Source organism: Apodemus sylvaticus, chromosome 3 (assembly GCF_947179515.1).
Source record: "Apodemus sylvaticus chromosome 3, mApoSyl1.1, whole genome shotgun sequence".
NCBI classification, from domain to species: Eukaryota; Metazoa; Chordata; class Mammalia; order Rodentia; family Muridae; genus Apodemus; species Apodemus sylvaticus.
Genome location: NC_067474.1, coordinates 166,386,123 through 166,406,723, shown reverse-complemented (window position 1 = coordinate 166,406,723; position 20,601 = coordinate 166,386,123). Strand labels below are relative to the sequence as shown.

The 20,601-nt window shown below is 53.6% G+C and overlaps 1 protein-coding gene across 1 annotated transcript in view; it reads left to right on the top strand.

Annotated features, from left to right (window-relative positions):
- Positions 1-20,601, top strand: part of LOC127680442 (calmodulin-binding transcription activator 1-like) — a 602,930-nt gene that overhangs the window by 576,887 nt on the left and 5,442 nt on the right. The window contains exon 6 of the mRNA XM_052175894.1: positions 4,833-4,986. Within this exon, the coding sequence (XP_052031854.1) occupies positions 4,833-4,986 (154 nt within the window). The remainder of the gene's footprint in view (positions 1-4,832; positions 4,987-20,601) is intronic.

Below are 20,601 nucleotides of genomic sequence, written 5' to 3'. Positions count from 1 at the left end.
GCCTGCTCACGTTAGAAGAATGAAGAACGAGAAAGAGAGGAAGCGAGGAGACCCAAGAGAAGGGCTTCCCTCCAACACCGGCGCCATTCGGAGGTGTGGACTCCAGGCCTGTGGGCACTTGGGCCGAGAGGAAGGGTCCGCTGGCTTTAGGGAAAGCTGGAACCATTGACAGCTATACAGTGGGGGACTGAGGAAATGGTCGCCACTCTTTCGGTCGAGGGCAGGGCAGAGCAGTGCTGTCCTCCTTTGAGTGCAGTCTGGGTGGAGCCACGGAGCTGGGAGAGCCTCTGAGACTGCGCATAAGAGGATCTGCTTGCAGGGTTAACAGGGCTGCTGTGAGCAGCATCAGGCTGGAAAGGGGCCTAGGGACACTTGGGGGCTTCAAGTTTGTGGCAAAATAAGTTCACTAGAGACGGAGGGAGAGAAGGAGGGAGGGAGATCTAAAGACCCAGTGCCATACCCCCCACCCACCGCGAAGAGTCTGTGACCTGTGAAAATGGGGGCAGGCATGGGCTGCCAGTGGCATCAGGGCCATCCCCACAGGTAACCTGTCTGGTAAACCCGACACTGCTAATTCTCCCAAGAAGGACTTCAGGCTTTGTGTGGGTCTGTTTGGGGTTTGGTGGCCACTGAGAATGTCAGGGCTCTGGGCCATCCGTATGCTGCTTGGTGACTCCCAGAGGCCTGGCAGGGTTCCTACCAGGAAGCTCCGGGCAGAGAGATGAGTCGCATTCCCATTTGTAGTTGAGATGCTGTAAGTTCCAAGAGACGAGATAGGACGCTCCAGTCTGCGGCTCCTTCCAGAAGACTAGGGAACCTCTCACACTGACTGGGCCTTGGCTTCACCAGTGCCGGCTGTACCAGTCCCCAGGGATCCTCCCATCCTGACATTTAAAGCCCCAGCCAGAGCTCTAAGTCATTTGGGGCTCAAAGTCATTTCCACTTCAGGGAACAGCCTCTAGCTTCACAGAAATCCCTGAATTGTCCCTCAGCCCCAGCCCACATCACAGCTGGAGAGAGCAATGAATGAGCATCCCATGAAATCGACGCACTGGAACACTAACGCCTACGCTGTTTCACCAAGAGCACCCCATAAAGCCTGTGGCTAGTGCATAAAACCACAATGTTGCCAAGAAGAGATGTGTGCCCCCACATCTTAAAAACACTGCAAACATTCTGTGTTTTGGAATTGGCCCATGACAGGAAGTAGGAATGTCACACTGCCCTAAGGGTCCCCAGCATGGGCTCTCAGGGGTGGAATCTGGGACCAAGCACTGCCTGCCCAAACCCAAGCACCTTCCAAACCCAAGCCAAATTCCTTGGCCACTGGGATCTGGGCTTCCTGTTAATTCATCAAAGCAATGCAGAAAGGCAGGCTGACAGAAGACCCTGTGACAGGCATGTACCCTGGAAGGGAGTTGATCTAGAACCCTCAAGTCCACGGTAAATGATGAGAGTCCCGCAGCTGCTGGTTCTGGTACCTTATGAAGTAGAGAGTGGATACAGCTCAGAGGGGAAACCCAGACATGGTGGTGGATACAGTGACTCGTGCCTGTGATTCAGCCCTTAGGAGGTTGAGGCAGAAAGGTTGTTGTGACTCTGGGGCTAATATAGTTCATACATTGAGCCAACCTAGGCTGAAACTCAAAGATAGAGGAATGGTAGATAGATGATAGATAGATAGATAGATAGATAGATAGATAGATAGATAGATAATAGATTGATAGCTTGCTAGGTAGATAATAGATAGATGATAGATTGATAGCTTGCTAGGTAGATAATAGATAGGATAATAGATAATTGATTGATATATAGATAATATATGATAGATGATAGATAATAGATGATAGATACATAGATAACGGATAAATTGATAGAATGATTGATAGATAAATGCTAGATATATTAATAGATGACAGATAGATTGATATATGATGGATAGATAGGTAGATAGATAATAAATTGATTGATAGATGAAATATAGATTGATAGATGATAGCTTGCTACATAGATACATAGATAGATAATAGATAGCTAGACTGATAGATAATAGATTGATAGATACATAGATAATAGATATTAAATAGATGGAATGATAGATAATAGGTATACTGATAGATAACAGACAGATTAATAGATGACAGATAGATAGATAGATAGATAGATAGATAGATAGATAGATAGATAGATAGATAGAGGAAATTAGCTTTATGTGTCAGTATACACATTCAGAAACCCTCCCTGCCCTTTGTGGGCCCTGATGTCAGCAGACTTTAACCTCAAGGAGATGAGTCAGAGTTATAATTTGACCTGTTTTCATTTCTACAAACTTGAAGTGACTGCATTATTGCCAGGGTATTATAATATCCCAGGGCCTTATCCTGAGATCCAGAAGAGACTCACATTCAGACACGGAGACATCCAATCGATTGATCAGTTATCATTCCACCAAATCACCATGCCTTGGAAACCCGAGAGTTGAGAAACCAGGAAAGTCCTTCTGGAGAAAGAGGGGTCTGTCCATGTCACAAGTAACAGGTGGGTGCTGATTGTATAGAGGGTAGCAGGCAGATCTCAAGAAACCATCCGGATACCTAAATGCAGGAACTTCAGGCTGCAGATTTAGGTCCACAGGCTTCACAAGCTATAGCCTGTGTCTCGCTGGGTCATGCACAGGCGGCCTCAGCTCCTGAGGCTGTGGGGATGCGAGGGAAGCCACAGCTTTTCATCTCTCTGGCACTGGGCAGTGCAGCTCCCTCCTGCAGGGCCAAGCTCCCTCCAGGGATGGGATCAGAGGAAGCCCCAGGTGGCCTGCTGGTCCCTTCTGCCTTTTGATCCAGACTCTCATCTTCTCCCTTCCTGCTCAGCAGCAGACCCAGCTGCCAGGCCAGGCCCAGGATCCAGCAAGAACCCTCACAAAGCCTGGCTTCGGGGAGAGCAGAACTCAGGGCTAGGAGTCCAGGGAGGCAGTCACCTACGTCCCTTCCATTTGGTGGGCGTGGCAGATCCACACAGCCCACCCACCTGTCTGGCATATTGCAAGAATAAAGGGAAATGAAGAATAGGGAAGCGGTGGGGCAGAGCAGGAAGCGGCCACCAGCTGTCTTGGCAGGATGTGAATCTGAAGTCAGGGCCCTGGCATCCAGCCCAGGCGGGTCCCTCGCCAGAAACAGAGTTCTGGGCAAGACTCACAGAGTCTCCCTCTCCAGGGGGAGGGAGCCCTGCCCTGGCCTGCCCGCCTCCCTGCTCTCTCGTGGACACCAAATGAAATAACAGTGTGAAAATACTCAAAAAAGAATGGGTCGGCCCACGGTGGCGGCGGGGATTATCTTTATTATTAAGGACCGTGGTTTCCGCAATCCAGAAAAGCTGCCCGTAACGAGGAGGCTCCTGTTCGTGTTGATTTAATTTCCTGGTTAACTGAGCGTTGGCAAGGAAAAAAAACCCACATTTCAACCCTTATTGGAAATCTTTTTAAATTACACCAGTTTGCTTTCTTACACTGCTCATGGTACAGCCTTGAGTCTTTATTTATTAATGGGCTGATTGATTCATATTTTCATTTATTACTCTGGCTCTGACTGTAACCAAAACAGCAACCACGGACTCGGCATCCCTCTGCTGGGGACCTTGTCCACTCCCGGGGCTGGAGTTTGGGACAAACTGGGGATAGCGGCCCACAGAGCAAAGGCAGAGAGGGCCTGTCTACCATGTGGCTTTTCCAAAGTTTTCTTCCGTGTTTTGACGATTCCTTAGAAAGCTGAAAGAGAATGTGACTTAGGAAATACTTTCTGGTCAGGCTAAGCAAGATTTTTAGGGGACATTTGTGAAGATGTGTGATGGTCAGTTGGCTAGTGTTTGCTTAATTGATTGATTGATTGATTCTGTTTATGACATGGTCTTATGTAGTCCAGGCTAGCCTTGGCTGTATGACCTTGGACTTGTTCCTGCTATTCACCTCCCCAGGACTGACCTAGATGTACCAATCCACGCCTGACTCACCGTGGTTGCTCTTATTTGTCAGGCCTGGTGTGATCAAGTAAACTCCAGAGCTGGGGGGACCGCCCAAAGGCTCGGGGAGTCTTTGCACCAAAGCTGTCAGAAACCCCACGGTGTCACCATCAGAGCTACCGGTGGTAGAACGCGGTGCCTGTGCACCCGGATTGAATCTGGTGGGGAGAGGCTGGCCACTTCCCAGAACCATCTGGAAACAGACATCCTTGATGTCATTGGGCTCACGGGCCTTTCCGTTCTTAAGCTCTAAAGCAGACAGGAAGAAGCTGTCTGAGGTTCCCGGTGACAGCTGCCTGCTGGGTGAGGCACTGTGACATGTGCTGTTGCTATTTGTGCTGGGGAAGGTCCCAGACTGCAAACAGAGGCTGGTACTGGGTCTGAAGCCCTGGTAGCTACTTTTTTTTTTGAGAGCCCAGTATCAGTGACTTCTGTGACTGTGACCAGGACATGTTCCTTAAGCAGCAGGGGTGAGAAATGAGAGGTCCTCAGCTCACAGGACACACAGTTCCATCTCACAGTTGAGGTCATGGCTTCTTGCTTGTCAGCCACTGTGAATGTATATCTGTGGTTTGCATCGGGTGATTTGCCTCTGAGGGTCCTGGATAAAAAGCAAGAAGCCTTTCCCCGTTGTCCCGGTGAAGGCAGGAGCCTAATGGCACATGGTGTCTACAGGCCCGGGGAGGTGCTGGCATCCCACAGTGGATGGTCTCAAAGGCCGTCACCTGGTTCCAGCATAGAGCTAGTGCCACACGGGCACTGTGGGGATGATGTCCACCTGCTGTGCCCTCATGCTGCCAGTGTCTGCTCTCCCCCCACAGAACCCCGACATCGTCCTGGTGCACTACCTGAATGTGCCGGCCATCGAGGACTGTGGAAAGCCCTGTGGGCCCATCCTCTGCTCCATCAACACCGACAAGAAGGAGTGGGCGAAGTGGACAAAGGAGGAACTCATCGGGCAACTGAAGCCCATGTGTGAGTACCTCCCTGATCCCGCAGCCGGCCCCGCCCAGGTGGGCCCTGGGGTCTCAGCATGGAGCCCCATTTTTCTCAGACACGGAGACACTGTGAATTTAGCTTTAATGGCATCCCCTCCCCCTCCGATGTCTACCCTCACTTAAGCCTCATTAGCTCCTAAACTACAACTGAGGTACAAACTCCCCAGACCCAGGGAGAGGTCTATGGCTTGATCAGTAGAGCATCAGGACCTGAACTCAGATCCCTGGCGATTTATGTAAAAAGCCAGGCACAACAGAGATGGTGAGATTTGAGGTGAAGTCAGGGGCCCTGGAAGCTCTCCAAACAGCCAGCCTAGCCCACGCAATGTAGCTCCAGGCCAATGAGAGGCTCTACCTCAAACACAAAGGCGGGACAATCTCTGAGGACTGCCACCCAAGTTATCCCATGACCTCCATTCCCACGCACCCCCACTGACATGCACTCTCCAGACTCGAACGACAGATGGAGAAGGTGAGGCTCAGACACACGGACAGCATAAACCGGGAGAGAGCAAGAGTGTGTCTGCACACGTAGGAGCAGGGTGAGAGACCGAGGAGAAGGCACCAGGCAGAGAACAGGAAGAATGGCTGCCCATGCTGGCCCTGGACACGGCAGCAGGCTGCCGGCCCTGGGCTGCCCCAGTGCCCAGCCTGGGTGACAAAGGGCTTCCTGTAATTGAGTTGACTTCACTTCATCGGGCAAAGTGGAGCTTTCTGCAGCATCTGTCAGGTGTGATGGCCAAGGCTCCAGGAAGCCGAGGACCCTTGTTCCTGTGGGCACCGCCTTCCCTCCTGCCTCTGCCATAGGCTCATCCAGACTGAGAGGTCCACGAGGCGTCCCAGGACGTGCCCGGGCCCTAGAGCACATGGGCATGCTGGCTGTCTTCTCAGACACCATTGGGTCCTGGGAGACCTGTAGGTCGCTTAGGAGCAGGACCATTCTGAGCTAGCCAGAGAGGAGCTGCAGTTATTGGACACAGCAGGAGAGGCACTAAACTATCCGTGCTCGTGGGACACAAGCCAAAGACAGGGGTAGCTGCCAGGACCTGCTTCTGAACGTCCCTGCGTGCCCAGACCTCAATATATTATCCGTCGAAGCTTTAGAGGGGGTTATAACATGCAATACAAAATGCTCCACCCTGGCGCTCGGCCTCAGGACAGAGCATCTCCTGGGCTGTCTTCCTGAGCTCAGGGACTGTCTCTGGTACTGCAGGTGGCCCAGGGGCCTTCGGGGTTCAGGATTCATCCTTGACTGAAACCCCAATGGTGTCTGCACTGGCCTGAAGGCGCTGGGATAGCTCTCCTTCCTGTCATGGGTAGGCAATGCTTCCACCTCTGCCCCCTTCCCGAGGCTTTGTGGCCCTCATGCCGTGGGTTCCCGGATCTGGCCTCTCCTCTCTTCATTTTTTTTTCTCCTCACTTCGGTTTCTGGACTCAGCCTATATACAACTACATATAGGCTATATATATGGCTTAGCTCATATACTCTACAGTCCCCTAGTGTCCTCAAACCTCTACTCCAGGGAACATCAGACAAAAACAAACCCACCACCATTATCCAGAGGAACCGCACAGCCTCCGCCTAATTCCACAAAGCAAGGGAACATGGGAAGCCCCGACATACAGTTAGTGCTCAGGACGGTGTGGGCTGTACGCAGAAGGTGACTGCGCTGGCTTTCATGCAGTGTCTGCAGGATCCTGGGCAGCAGGTCACAGCCAGGCCCGGGGACACGTGGATCCAGACACGCCTTCCCATCCCAGGTCCTGGTTCTACGGTCTTCTGCTTGTCCTTCAGGGCCCAGGTGGCCTCAAGGGGTGCCAACAAGCGCAGGCAGGGGTCCTACCCACCCCTCGTGGGCCCCTCGGGGCCATTTGTCCTTTCTTATGCCTCCTGGCAAGAGAGCTCAGACTCGGGACACTAACCGTTGTCCTGGGTCTATGGCCACCATGAAACTGGAATTCTGTCCTCGCTACCTGTCACTCACAGAAACCAATGAGCGGAGGCTAGGATTAACATTTCACTTTATTCGGAAATCCGGGAATCAGAGAAGACAGTGGATTAGCTTTCTGAAACTCTGTCTTCTGTCTCATCTCCGGGCAGCAGATTAGATATGGTTGGAGACGGAGGCAGTCACTCATCGGCCCTCTACTTGTGATGTCTGCCTCCTTCTCCTGACTGTCCGGTGCCTTCTTGCTGATACTTAGTTACCACTTCTGAAAATAAAAGGCCGTTGGGAGGACTCTTGACTTGCAAAGGTGGGAAGAGTCCAAGGGCTTCTGCTCCTGGTCCACATCCTCAGTATTCTGTCTAGGGGGTGCTTGGCTCCAAAACCCGACTCCAGGTAGAAGGAAAACATTAATTCCTCCCCTCTGGAATGGTCATATTTGTCTTCTGGGTCACTGCAAAGAGTTCTTCCTGCTGCCTGCCATTGACTAATTAGGGCCAGTCTGCAGATGAAAGACTCTACCCAGGCCACCAGGAGCAGATGACTGGGTCCTGGCACAAGTTTGTGCCAGACGGGCACCAGGGACATGCTCCCAGGGAAAGCCATGTCTGCAAAACTATGCCCTATGCTCCGCCTAGGGCTTCCTCACTAAATGCACACAGACAGCTTCTACCTGAAGCCATCAGTGCCATGCCTCCTAACACCAAGCACAAAGTTGCCACCTCCAAGCCAGGCAAGAGTCTCTGGCTCCCAAACTCCAGGGAACAAAGAGCAGACTTGATTTGGCCTCTGAGGTTTAACTGGGGGTAGGGGGTGGGGGAAACGCTTGTTTAGAGCCTGCAGTGCGTCAAGGAAGTTACATAAAAGCTACAAGGAGACCAAAAGGTTGGATCACTCAACGGATGGTGTACGCCTGCCCTGGGCTCTGCTGTGCAGGCAGCCCTGCCTGGGAAGCTGGGAACAGACACCTGGAAACACAGCCCCCCTCTAAGTGCCTAGCTGCTGGTTGAGCGTGGATAGCTCACAGGTGCCAGCCAGCAGTATTCGGGGAAAGCACTCTTTGCTGAGAGCCAAGAAGCCATCAGACGCGTTCCAGAACCCGGCATAGCATGAAGGCTGGAGCCAAGCGCATTAGGTTCATAAATCATGCTCCTTCAAAGGCCTCCCTGTTGATGCCCTGATGTTTCCCGATCTCTCTGCCCGTCAGAGTTGTCAGTGGCTTAATCGGAACATGACGCTGATCAGTGTAAGGCCTCCATCCGTGCTCAGTCTCTGTCTCACCTGTCGCGAAGCAGGAGAGGGGCTCCTTGTGCCACCTGATTCTTCCCTTCGCCTGCAATCTGAGGGGCTCACATATAGAGCGAGCACAGAGGGGAAATTAAGATGTCTGACTGAATTCCCAACAGGCTTCCCAAGAGCCTCCCCGACTTCTGTAATCCCTCCTGGCCAAATAACAGCGGCTTAAGTCAAAAAGAAATATATTTCACTCTCACTCTTACATCTTCCCCAAGACCAGAGTCGAAATGCCCGTCCCCTGTATCTGAAGTCAGCCCCTCAGGCTCCTCCCAGCTGGAGATCTGCCATTTTCCTCTCCTGCGGGTCAAAGATGGCTGCTCCGGCCCTTGCCCATCACAACTGCATCTTGATCAATGAAAGGGGAAGGAAAAGAAAACGGAGAACACGCCTCTTCCCTTTAAGGGCAGAGTCACAAAAGAACACATCATTTCTACTCGTGAGCCCTTGAGCCATCCATGCCGTCCCAGGCTCACACCCGCTTGGCGAGGAATCTGAGGAACTGTGAGCTTTGTCTAGGCACGCCCCCCCCTGACCCTGTGACACGTGCATAGGACCCTGTGAGCTTTGTCTAGGCACGTCCCCCCCCCGCCCCCTGTGACACGTGCATAGGACCCTGTGAGCTTTGTCTAGGCACGCCCCCCCCCGGCCCCCATGACACGTGCATAGGACCCTGTGAGCTTTGGCTTTGCTGGCTTGCAATATGGCTGACGGCTCATCTCTGGCCAAAGTCTAGGCATGGCTGCCTGGGGTTCTGTCTGGGATGGGAGAGAACGGAACTCATCTTCACACAGCCTGCCACATCCTGGAAGTCCTGGAGTCTGTCTGGAGTCTGCCCTGGACTCCTACGGCTGTCCCTGAGCCTCAGCTCAGCTCCCAGCAAGCATCACTAGTAAGAGCAACGTCCCTCCTCCCAGGCCAGCTGCAGAGGGACGCTTTAGCATGGACGACCGGTCTGCAACAAGGCCCTGGCTCTTGGTCCTTCTAGCTTGCTGGGAAATTTGTTCAGTGGCTCAGAGCCACTACCACCATGGCCCAAATGGAGCACTCGCAGCTTCTGTGACCCAACGGAGAACCAGACAAAACTGGTTCCCTTCGGGTACCCATGGTCTTCTGCCCTATCCCATTTCCTAGCTGCCCACTAGGAAAGAGTATGCCAGCCTCTGCCCAGCTCGCAGCCAGACTGATGCACCAGGACTTTTAAGCTGCCCCAGCCCTTCCCTGAGCACAGTCGTGCCCAGCTCTCCCCTCCTTAGGGTGCCTTTTGGAGCACCCTGGACAGCCAGATGGCCCTGAAGAACAAGCCAGGCCTGAGTTCTCAGCAGGCCTCCGCCACCCCCAGAAATCCCCAGCCTCCAGCCAGCCCAGCTTTGGTTCTGCCCAACTGTCCTCCGGGAACCCCACCATGTCACTCCGGGTCCGTAGAGGCCTATGGAAGGTGTCTTCAGCCACAAAAGGAGGGCCAGGTAGGAAAGTTGTGGAAAGAGAGCCTGGGCCTGGGACAGCAGCCACCTCCTGTGCTCACTGCTCCTGCATTGTCCCATAATGCCATGCACACTCGCACACATCGGTACCCACGTTCACACCCTTACCACCTTGGACACACATAGGGACTCACCTTCACACCCTCACTACCTTGAACACACATCGGTACCCACGTTCACACCCTTACCACCTTGGACACACATAGGTACCCACGTTCACACCCTTACCACCTTGGACACACATAGGTACTCTCGTTCACACCCTTACCACCTTGGACACACATAGGTACTCTCGTTCACACCCTTACCACCTTGGACACACATAGGTACCCACGTTCACACCCTCACCAACTTGGACACACATAGGTACCCACGTTCACACCCTCACCAACTTGGACACACATAGGTACCCACGTTCACACCCTTACCACCTTGGACACACATAGGTACTCTCGTTCACACCCTTACCACCTTGGACACACATAGGTACCCACGTTCACACCCTCACCAACTTGGACACACATAGGTACCCACGTTCACACCCTTACCACCTTGGACACACATAGGTACTCTCGTTCACACCCTTACCACCTTGGACACACATAGGTACCAACGTTCACACCCTCACCAACTTGGACACACATAGGTACCCACGTTCACACCCTCACCAACTTGGACACACATAGGTACTCTCGTTCACACCCTCACCAACTTGGACACACATAGATACTCTTGTTCACACCCTCACCAACTTGGACACACATAGGTACCCACGTTCACACCCTCACCAACTTGGACACACATAGGTACCCACGTTCACACCCTCACCACCTTGGGCACACATAGGTACCCATGTTCACACCCTCACCACCTTGGACACACATAGGTACCCACATTCACACCCTCACCACCTTGGACACACATAGGTACCCACGTTCACACCCTCACTACCTTGGGCACACATAGACCGGGACACACATGAGAGCTCAGAATGGGGAAGGCTTGCTTTCCTGACCCCATGACTTCTGAAACTTTCTCCCAAAACAACCCTAGCCCCTTGCCTACAAGTCAAGGTCAAGGTCACTCTAGTAACCAGCCAGACTAGGATGCACACATGAGAAGTGGCTCCGTAGCTCTGTGGCTCCTTGATTTGGGTGGCCGTACCAGCAAGGAGGCACCATGTAAAAGAATTTTCAGCAGAAGTCAGAGGCCAGATGTAAACTTGGCGGCACTGAGCCATGAGGAGGCAGACTCGCCTCTCCCAGACGTGGCCAGTACGCCTGAACTTTCTGAGTAGCCATGTCTTCTTTCCTGGGATGGACGACAATGGGCTGGTTGACAGGTCCCTGTGGCCCTGAAATGACATCACAGATGTCAGATGACCAGTGTACTGGCTGGAGTTAGGAGGCAAACCTGCCCAAAGGCCAGAACAGCGCCCTCTGGAGGTCAAGTCCTTATCTCAGAACCCCAGCAAGGTGCCACACAGGTCACCTAGACATCTCTTGTCTTCCTCCAGCCAGAGAGGGGACACTGAGCTGTATGCTACACGGGGCTTTGGGAAGAGGCCAGACAGGAGGAATCCCAGGCCATCCCTCAGGGAACCCAATCAAAGGGAGCCTCTTAGAAGGCACCGCAGGGCTGTAAGTGGAGTAGGAAGTCAAGGATAGCCATGTTGTGGGGGCCCCAGGCCACCAGCCCAAAGAACAGGGTGGAGGAAGGCTACAGGGCCTCCCAGGCAGTGTGGAAAATCCAGAAGGAAGCAGAGATGAGTGGGTCAGTGTCAGGATTGTGGCCTGCAGGGTTGGTTGACTCTGAAGCAATGGGACCATGCTGAGTTTAGGGCCAGTGGCCCAGGCAACTATGGGGATGGACACTGAGATAAATGCTGCGCAGAGACATGGAGGCCATCCATGTCGAGTTCGGGGTTAAAGGAAGAAAGGCCATGTTAGCTTGAAGGAAGGCATATTGTGTTGAATGTTGGGTAGAGGCCATGCTAGGCATAGGAGTGGAAACCAGGCTGAGAATAAAGAGATGGAGGCCACGTTGAGTATGGGAGAGGGGAATCCTAGTAGAGGCCCTGGAGAGTGTGGGCTGGGGGTCCTAGTGCGTGTAGGATGGAGCCATGTTGGTTGTGGGGTAAAGGCCGCTGTAAGCATTGGTGGTGGCCATGGTGAGCAAGAGGTTGAGGGCGCTGTCATCGCTCCTAGCAATCCTCAGATGCCTTGACTCTTTGGTCTTTACTGGAAATGGCTTTAGGAGCCGCATCTGTCCTTTTCTATATATTCAGCAGGGAGCCTTTCCCAGCCCCCCCCCCCCACCACTCCCGCAGAGCAGCCACCACAGGCTAGGGAGACTGCAGACAGGGACCCCCACATTGTGAAACTTAGAGATTCAGAGGCAAAGACGTTTCCTGGGAACTCCCCACCCAGTTTCATTGCCACCCTGTCCTCCAGTCCCCAGGGCACCTTCCCACCTGTGCCAGGATGCCCACTGGTGCCAACACACCTGAGCCTTAGAGTATACGCTCAAAGTAGCATGTTTTCTCACGATTTTTTCAAACAAAGACAAATTCTTCACGGGGCAGGTGTTTATTTGTTTTGTTTTTTTGCTTAGATTGTAATCCTGGTGATTATGGAGTATCAACAAGGGTGCTCCTTGCCTGAGCCTTCCAGACCAGATCCTGGTCATTTAGCGCCACCTGGTGGCCAAGAGTAGCAACGCGCCTCCAGGATGTGCCTAGCACTCCTGCGGGAATTTTCTGAGCACAGCCTGTGGAGTGGGGGGGCAGACCTCCTGGAGTGACAAAGCCACTGCCCACGGACTGCAGGTGTGGCCGTGAGAAGAACAGAGAGTCAGGGACCAGCCTCAGGCTGAATGATGCTAGGGAGGACTGAAGCTTCATCCAGTGCCCCTGAAGTGGAGGAAGATCTCTGGGATAAGAGAGACAGACTCTCTGTAAGTCAGGTGTGAGCCTGGGTGTCCGGACTGCCCTCTCTGGGGACCAGAGCACCCAGCTGCACCTTCTCCTCTGGATCACTGAAGTACAGTGAGCCCTGGGCTCAGAGCGGCCAGTGGCAGGATCTATTTCACTTCCGAAGCACCTGGTCAGGCCTGGAAAAGGCAAACTCTGGGGGCTAATTTCTAGGGCAGAAGCCAGCCAGGGGATTCTGGGTATCTTACAAACCAGTCTCCATGCTGTAATCTCCAGGCTTGTATTTCCTGGAACCTCAAGTTTGAGACAGGCACCAGAAAGAGGCAAGCCCAGGGTTCTTCCTTGGAAAGCTGGGCTAGCACCCTCACCCTTGGACCTCTTGGGATGGCAGGGAGTCAGGGCCGGAGATTTATCAGGAAACATCCAGAGGGAAATATCCAGAAGATGGGAGACCTAGTTTCTGGGTTTCCAGGACCGAGATGTTTTCCTAGTCTCCTAATTAAGAACCGCCACCCTTAATATTTTCTGGGTTTGCAGTTTGAGTCTCGGTGCCAGCACACAGTGTGATCTCTTGGAAGCCATGAGACTGGGGTTCGAACCCAGAGCCTCTCCCATTCTGGGCAAGTGCCACCACTGAGACACAGTGCTAAGCCCTTTTTTTTTCCATTTTCCATTTTGAGATAGGATCTTGCTAACTTTCCCAGGCTGGATTTGAACTTATGGTCCTCCTATCTCAGCCTTCTGAGTGGCTGGGCCACCAGGCCCAGCTGACACGGTGAAGTCTTGCTGAACACTTGTTGACTGTAACTCAAGAAAAGTCCTGAGCATGGACCATACACCTTTGTCCCTGGGGCCAAGAATAGCAGCTCTGTGTCTTGTGTCCTGCAGTGACTATAAGACCTGAGAGTCTGGGGAAGCAAAGATAGACCCCCAAAGGCCTGCAGAGGATTCCCTGTGCCCTGTGCTGTCCCTAGAGCCTCAGGAAGGCCGAGCCCTGCTCTGCTCTCCCACATTCCTGGCAGCTACCTCACCCTGCTACACCCAGGCCATCTTCCAGCCTGGCCCAGAGGTGGCTCCGTCTGCAGGCTCCCCCTGCCCATGAGACCTCAGTTTGTTTTGCAAATGTTCTTTTTTCCCTTCAGGCTAGATCCTAGTGAGCTGATGTCACACACACACACACACACACACACCTCCCAGGAAGAACATGCTTCTAATTTCCTGCCTGTCCCTAGCTGCATGTCCTTTGGGGCCCTGTGGGCGCTTGTACCTCTAGGCTGTTCCGGAAGTGTCCTCTGGCTCCATTTACCAGCCCGACCAACCTTTGTGGTTTGTTCTCAGACCTGCCCTAGGCCTAAGAGTCAAGGATCTGATTCTAAGTCAGAGATCAGTCTAGTGAAATGTGGAATTCTCGAACTCCCTAGGTTTTATGTCTCTGTAAGAATCAAGATCTCAAAAAACAAACAAACAAACAAACAAAACAAACAAACAAACAAAGGCTGGAGAGATGGCTCAGCAGTTAAGAGCACTGACTGCTCTTCCAGAGGTCCTGAGTTCAAATCCCAGCAACCACATGGTGGCTCACAACCACTGTAAAGAGATCTGACTCCCTCTTCTGGTGTGTCTGAAGACAGCTATGGTGTACTTAGATATAATAATAAATAAATCTTTTTTTTAAAAGATCTCTGCACCTCGTAGTTGGGAGTTAAGAGGGGGCTTCCCCTAAGGGAAATCAGCCATCTGAAATGTCCCTAATTTCAAGTGGCCCCGAAGGACACCCAGCTGTTTACAACTATGTTTCCCCACTGACTGGCTCTTCCCTCAAGTGGTGGGAAGGACTGGGGACTCCAGGTTTGACGTGCCAATACCAGGAGAGGCTCTTCTCCCTGCCCACTGAGCTTCCAGTGTTGCCAACAAGTCGGGGCTTCTAGCACATTCACTGCTACTGCACAGAGTGCCCAGACCCCTGGAGGAGAGTCTAAGACTCAGGAGGCAGAAGTTCTCAGCCCAGGTCACCTTCTAAACACCATGTCCGCCTTTAAGGTTTTCCAAGAGACCAAATGCAGACGCCAGGGCTACACTATCACCATGTGGTCTAGATCCCGATTTAGGTGTCCTGACCCCTTACTTCCAACGCCCCTCTCCTCTGAAACAATATGGCCAGGGTAAGTTCCCCCACACCACAGCCGACACCCAACCTCGACTTCTGGCTTTCTCCAGGGGTGAGTGTGACCAGGCATGAAGTCCAGGCCTCCAAGTGGAAAGGGGGGCTCCTTGTATGCCGCGTCCCGATAGTGAAATACAGCAGCCAAGCTCCTTGGAGACGCTGCATGCAGAGGATCCTTGCACGCAGCCAGCATGTGCACGCCACCCCAACCCCTCAGCCTGAGCAGTGCTCCTCAGAATGCCAGAGCGGAGTCGGGAGACGGGGACCTGACTAGCGTGTGGGTGTCTGGATATGAGAAGTTAAATCTAATGAAAACTTCATCTAGGTGAACCAAGAAATCAGAAGCAGGGCCTTTATTCCTGTCAACAAGCAGCCGGTGAGGATGAAACCTCACGGATGGAACACTCACGGCTGCCATTCCTTATTGACCTTGTTGCTATGGCGACAGCCTTTGAGCATCAACAACTCCGAAGAATTCCAGAAGGGCTCTCATTCACTGGCGGCTAGGCACAGAAATGGCTTCCTCTCCAGCTGACTGTGTCGCGTACCTCACAAGCAGGGTGACCCCATGACCAGGCTTGCCTGGGAGTGTCCCTGGGCCCAGGGTGACCTGGTTTGGACAAGTTAAGCAAGTGGTCACCCTTGCGTGGCGTGGTGGAAGTGCAGACGAGCTCAGACAGAACAGGAGGAAGGGAAGGGTGATCCAGCAAACCCTGCCACAGAGACACTGCCATGGAGACACTGCCACGGAGACACTGCCACGGAGACACTGCCACGGAGACACTGACACAGAGACACTGACACAGAGACACTGCCACGGAGACACTGCCACGGAGACACTGCCGCAGAGACACTGCCACGGAGACACTGCCACGGAGACACTGACACAGAGACACTGACACAGGAGCAGTGCGACCGAGACACTGACACAGGAGCAGTGCGACCGAGACACTGACACAGGAGCAGTGCGACCGAGACACTGACACAGAGACACTGACACAGATACACTGGACTGAGACACTGCTACAGAGACACTGCCACAGAGACACTGGACAGGGAGACACTGCCACAGAGACACTGACACAGAGACACTGCCACAGAGGGACAGGGAGAGACACTGACACAGAGACACTGACCCTTGTCTATTGTTTGCCACAGTGCCAAGCATCTCCTCCTGTGGGAAGGGTCGGTGTGCTTCTCACTGGCACACCTGTGCTGTTGCTGTGGCAATTAAAGCTCTGTCCTGCCATCTTTCTGAAACCAGAGGAACCGCCAGGACTGATGGCCCTCTTTCCTTCCCTTTACCCTGTTCCTTCCCGAGGTCTGTCCCTGCTAGCGTGAACTCACCGTCCCTCCACCTCTAACCCGAGGCCCCCTTACTCCTGTGTCCCTGAAGTCCCTGGGGAGATGGCGTGGAACCAGGGAAGGCACCATGACAGCTGTGCTATAGATGAGGGACTGAGGCGGGAAAACTCTTCCAGGAAACACAACAGAGGCCGCTGCGGCTGGCGGTTACCTGCCTGCCTCCGGCTTCCAGTCCCGCACCGCACCGTCTTCCCTCTCAGCCTTCGGACACGTGCACGTGCGGCCATGAGACCAGGATGGACATCTGCTGACGTGCACACACCGTTAGCTCCTCAGAGGCGGGAGGCCGGGGCTCAGGGCCCTGCTCGAGCCAGTCTGCAAGCTCATCCTGTGGGCAGCTCTCCTCCACCTGCAGACATCCTCCTAGCCGGCTCTATTCCCCCATTTCCCCTCCCAGCTCCTCCCTCCTCCCCCAGATCCTCCCTACTCCCCCCTGCTCTCCCAGCTCCTCCCTACTCTCCCTACTCCATCAGCTCCTCCCTACTCCCTCCTGCTCTCCCAGCTCCTCCCTACTCCCCCTGATCTCCCAGCTCCTCCCTACTCTCCCTACTCCCCTAGCTCCTCCCTACTCTCCCTACTCCCCTAGCTCCTCCCTACTTTCCTTACTCCCCCAGCTCCTCCCTATTCTCCCAGCTCCTCCCTACTCTCCCTACTCCCCTAGCTCCTCCCTACTCTCTCTATTCCCCCAGCTCCTCCCTACTCTCCCTATTCCCCTAGCTCCTCCCTACTCTCCCTACTCCCCCAGCTCCTCCCTACTCCCCCCTGCTCTCCCACCTCCTCCCTACCCCCATGCTGCCCCAGCTCCCCCCCACTCCTGCACCTGAACTTGGCCTTCCACCCCAGAACCGTGCAGAATGCACTTCTCCTCGTAAGCCCTGCCCTAGCCTGTGGCATTCCAGGATCGCAGCAGAAAGCAGACCCCGGGCAGCACCACGGTGGCAAAGCCCCACTGACTGGGGTGTGTGCACCGTGGCCTTGGTTGTTTCCAGTTCCGGAGACTGGAACAACAAGGTCAGGGTGGCTCTGGGGATGGTTTCCGGTGAGGCCTCTTTCCGCCTTGTGCAGTCTCGGGCTGCCTTCTCGCTCTGGTCTCATGTGGCTTCTCTCTGCTGAAGCACGTGTGCTTGTCTGCTATTGCATGGGGCTCCACTATTAATGACCTCCTTAAAGATGTATTGGGGCGTGGCATGTGTAGCTTTAGGAGAATGCTATTCAGTTCACCACAGGGGGGGGGGTTCGGGGGGAGGCGGGGAGGGGTCCAGGATGCCCTTAGCTGGCAGTTGCCCGTGTCAAGTTCAAGCCTCCCACCTTCACCCAGCCCCCTCCTTGCTATCTCAGGGAGTCTACTCATGGCCTCTGGCTGCCTCTCGGAAAGGTGGTCTCCATCTCTGAGCACAGCCCTGCGCCGGCCCTGGCTTCAGTATTCACAATGGCAGAAGCCATCTTGCCATGGTTCTGGTTAGGGAGAACATCTCGATCAGTCAAATCAGCACTGGTGTAAGATGATTGGTTTCTCTGCCAGGTGTCCCCAGCTGTGGCAGGGCCTCAGGAGGGCTCGGCAGGAGGCCCCAAGATAGAATTCTTTAAGATCCCAGCATCAGCTTCCTGGTGGTCTGTGTGGTCCTCCCTGCTGTTCCTACCCCGGAAAGGTCGCTTCTAGGGCAATTTACCAACTCCATACCTGCTTTCCTTCCTGTCTTGGACATTCCCTGCCCCTGTGTTCCCGGGAACACCCCTTAACCAGCTCAGAAACTACCACCCAGGCTCCACATAGGGGGTCCTGAAGAGGGGGGTCCCTCTGCCTGAGATTTGTCCCCCAGAACACAGAGGCAAATTGTGCAGGGGACAAAGAACTGACCAGGAGGGGACCGGCTGTTTCCCTGGCTGCTCCTTTTTTGTGCCTCATTGTGAGCCCTCACTTGAGCCAGGGCTCTTCCTGAGTCCTCTTTTCTGCTCTGGTAAGGAGGGCGTGGCCCAGGCAGGGGCAGTGAGCAGCAAGTGCCCCGTGCACTTACAAACCTTCCTTTCAAAACACATTTCTTTTCTCCCCCTGTAGAAATCCCCTTTCCCACTGATTCATTACGTGTCGGGAAGCCAAGCATGACATGTTAAAAGCGTCTTGATAGTATTTGATAGTCAGTACTAACAGCTCCCCGCCCTGAGCGAGGCTCCCCCTTCCCCAGATGGAGGAAGGAGATGATCTGCATATTGGATGGACCGAGACACTCGGTAATTTGCATTAAGCGTCCAGAAATTCTCTGCTTGCAATCTGTCACCCTTCGCCGGGTTTCGTTTTGTACTTCCACGACATACAGAAGAAGACGAGAGAGAATGGGGTCTGTGGGAGCCGGGGTGGAGAAGAATCAGGGAGATGGCGCCTGCTCAGTAGAGGCTTAACAAACCCACCCAACCCAAAGCCCCATCTAGGACTGACAGGGGTAGAAGCCAGCATTGGGGTTACCCTGAGAACCCTGATCTCTCTAGAAAACCCAATCCATGTCACCTGGGGGCTCCCCAGCACCTGGCTTGGCTTTGCAACAGTGTCTGCTTAAGGTTTCCATACCGGATGTTCTAACAACACAAGGCCCTCCTTCTCGGATTTGAACTCTTTGCTGGATTAGGGTCAGGACAGAGCTATGTGTTCCATCTCGGTGGCATTTAAGGACACACACACACATGCACACATGCACACACATATACATACACACATGTACACACATACACACACACGTGTACACACACATGCACACATACACATACATATACATACACACATGTACACACATACACATACACACATGTGTACACACACATGCACACACACATATATACATACACACATGTACACACATACACACATGTGTACACACACATGCACACAAGCACACATACACACACATATACATACACACATGTGTACATACACATGTACACATACACACACATACACACACACACACACACACACACACACGCACACTGTGGGAGCTTTAAAACATACCCGAAACACTTCAGCCCCGCAATGACAAGCTCTTGGTGCAGTGGAGGAAACGCGCAGCTCGGATCTGCTGCTGCAGATTCCGGGGAACAGAAGGGGGATCTCCATGGCACCCTCCCTCTCCTGCACATGATACATCATCTCCCCTCGCTGAAGCCGTTTCCTCATCCGTGAAATGAATCTGGAGAGGTAAGTGGCCTAGGTCCAGGTCCCTGCTGCTGTTTAGCCTGTACCCTGGGACTCTAGGCAGAGCGTAATTTGAAGAGAAGATTCCAGGGGCACAGCAACCCCTGGCCTGGGCCAGGCTTTCCAGCTCTTGCAATTATCTTGGAGACACGTTGCTCAGAAAGGATACAGCCAAATTGGTTTAATTAGCAAGATCTACAGCCTCCTGGAATGTGGGGATTCCCATTCCCACTGGAACACACACACACACACACACACACACATACACACACACTGGGAGCCCCCTTTCCCCTGCAGAAGGATGGACCACAGACACAGTCATCTCACTGCCCAGGCCCACCCATAAAGCTCAGAACGGGCAGGAACACCTCCAGACCTGCACAGAGCCGCAGAGGCCACCTACCGGAAGCTGAAGCTCACTACAGACATCGGAAGCTAACGGGCACATCCCTGAAGACCCTCTGAGGACTAGAGGGCCAGGGAATTGAGCAATGAATCACCTGGCCAGGTGGGCAAGAACAACCCAAAAGGAAACCAGCCAGGAGAGACATTGCCAGAACACAGCCACAGACCCCACTCCTTCCCCTGAAACTCCACCATAGGGACGACCAAAAGGGGCTTGAAGTGGCGGCCACCACCTTTGCGGTCTGTACCAGTTTGGAGGGCTGAGCTTCCTTCCCAATGTGGACCTCTGGGTCTCAGCTACCACTACCTGCTTGGCTCCTGCCAGTCCACCTTGGCCCTCACCATCAACAGCTGTGCGACCCTGTTCTTTGTTCAGTTTGTGCAAAGGCATCCAGACAGGCCTTCTGACTGCCCCGCCGGTGAGGCACGCTCTAGTCTGTTCCCGCTTTAGCCTTACGGAGGAGGAAGCAGGTTTAGGAAGGCAAACGAATGCACCTCGAACTCACAAGGCATGATTCACTGTGGCCGCAAACCCAGGTGTGAGCCTGGGCCTGGTTCCTCCTGTCTTGCAGATTAGATGTGCCCCACGGCTGCACTCTGGAGCCCTGAGGGTATCTCTGTGCTTGATACCCTCCTACCTCCCTCCCCACCCACCAGCCTCATCTGGCCAGGCAGGTGGAAACTTCTTATTCTGGGCTTTTCATCCCAACTCCAGGGACTAGACAGCGAGGGGTGAAACAAAGCCCCAGGGCAGCTGTAAAGACCATGGTCATTGATTAGAACCGGAATGGAGTCTTCTACACTCTGGGCTATGGGCCT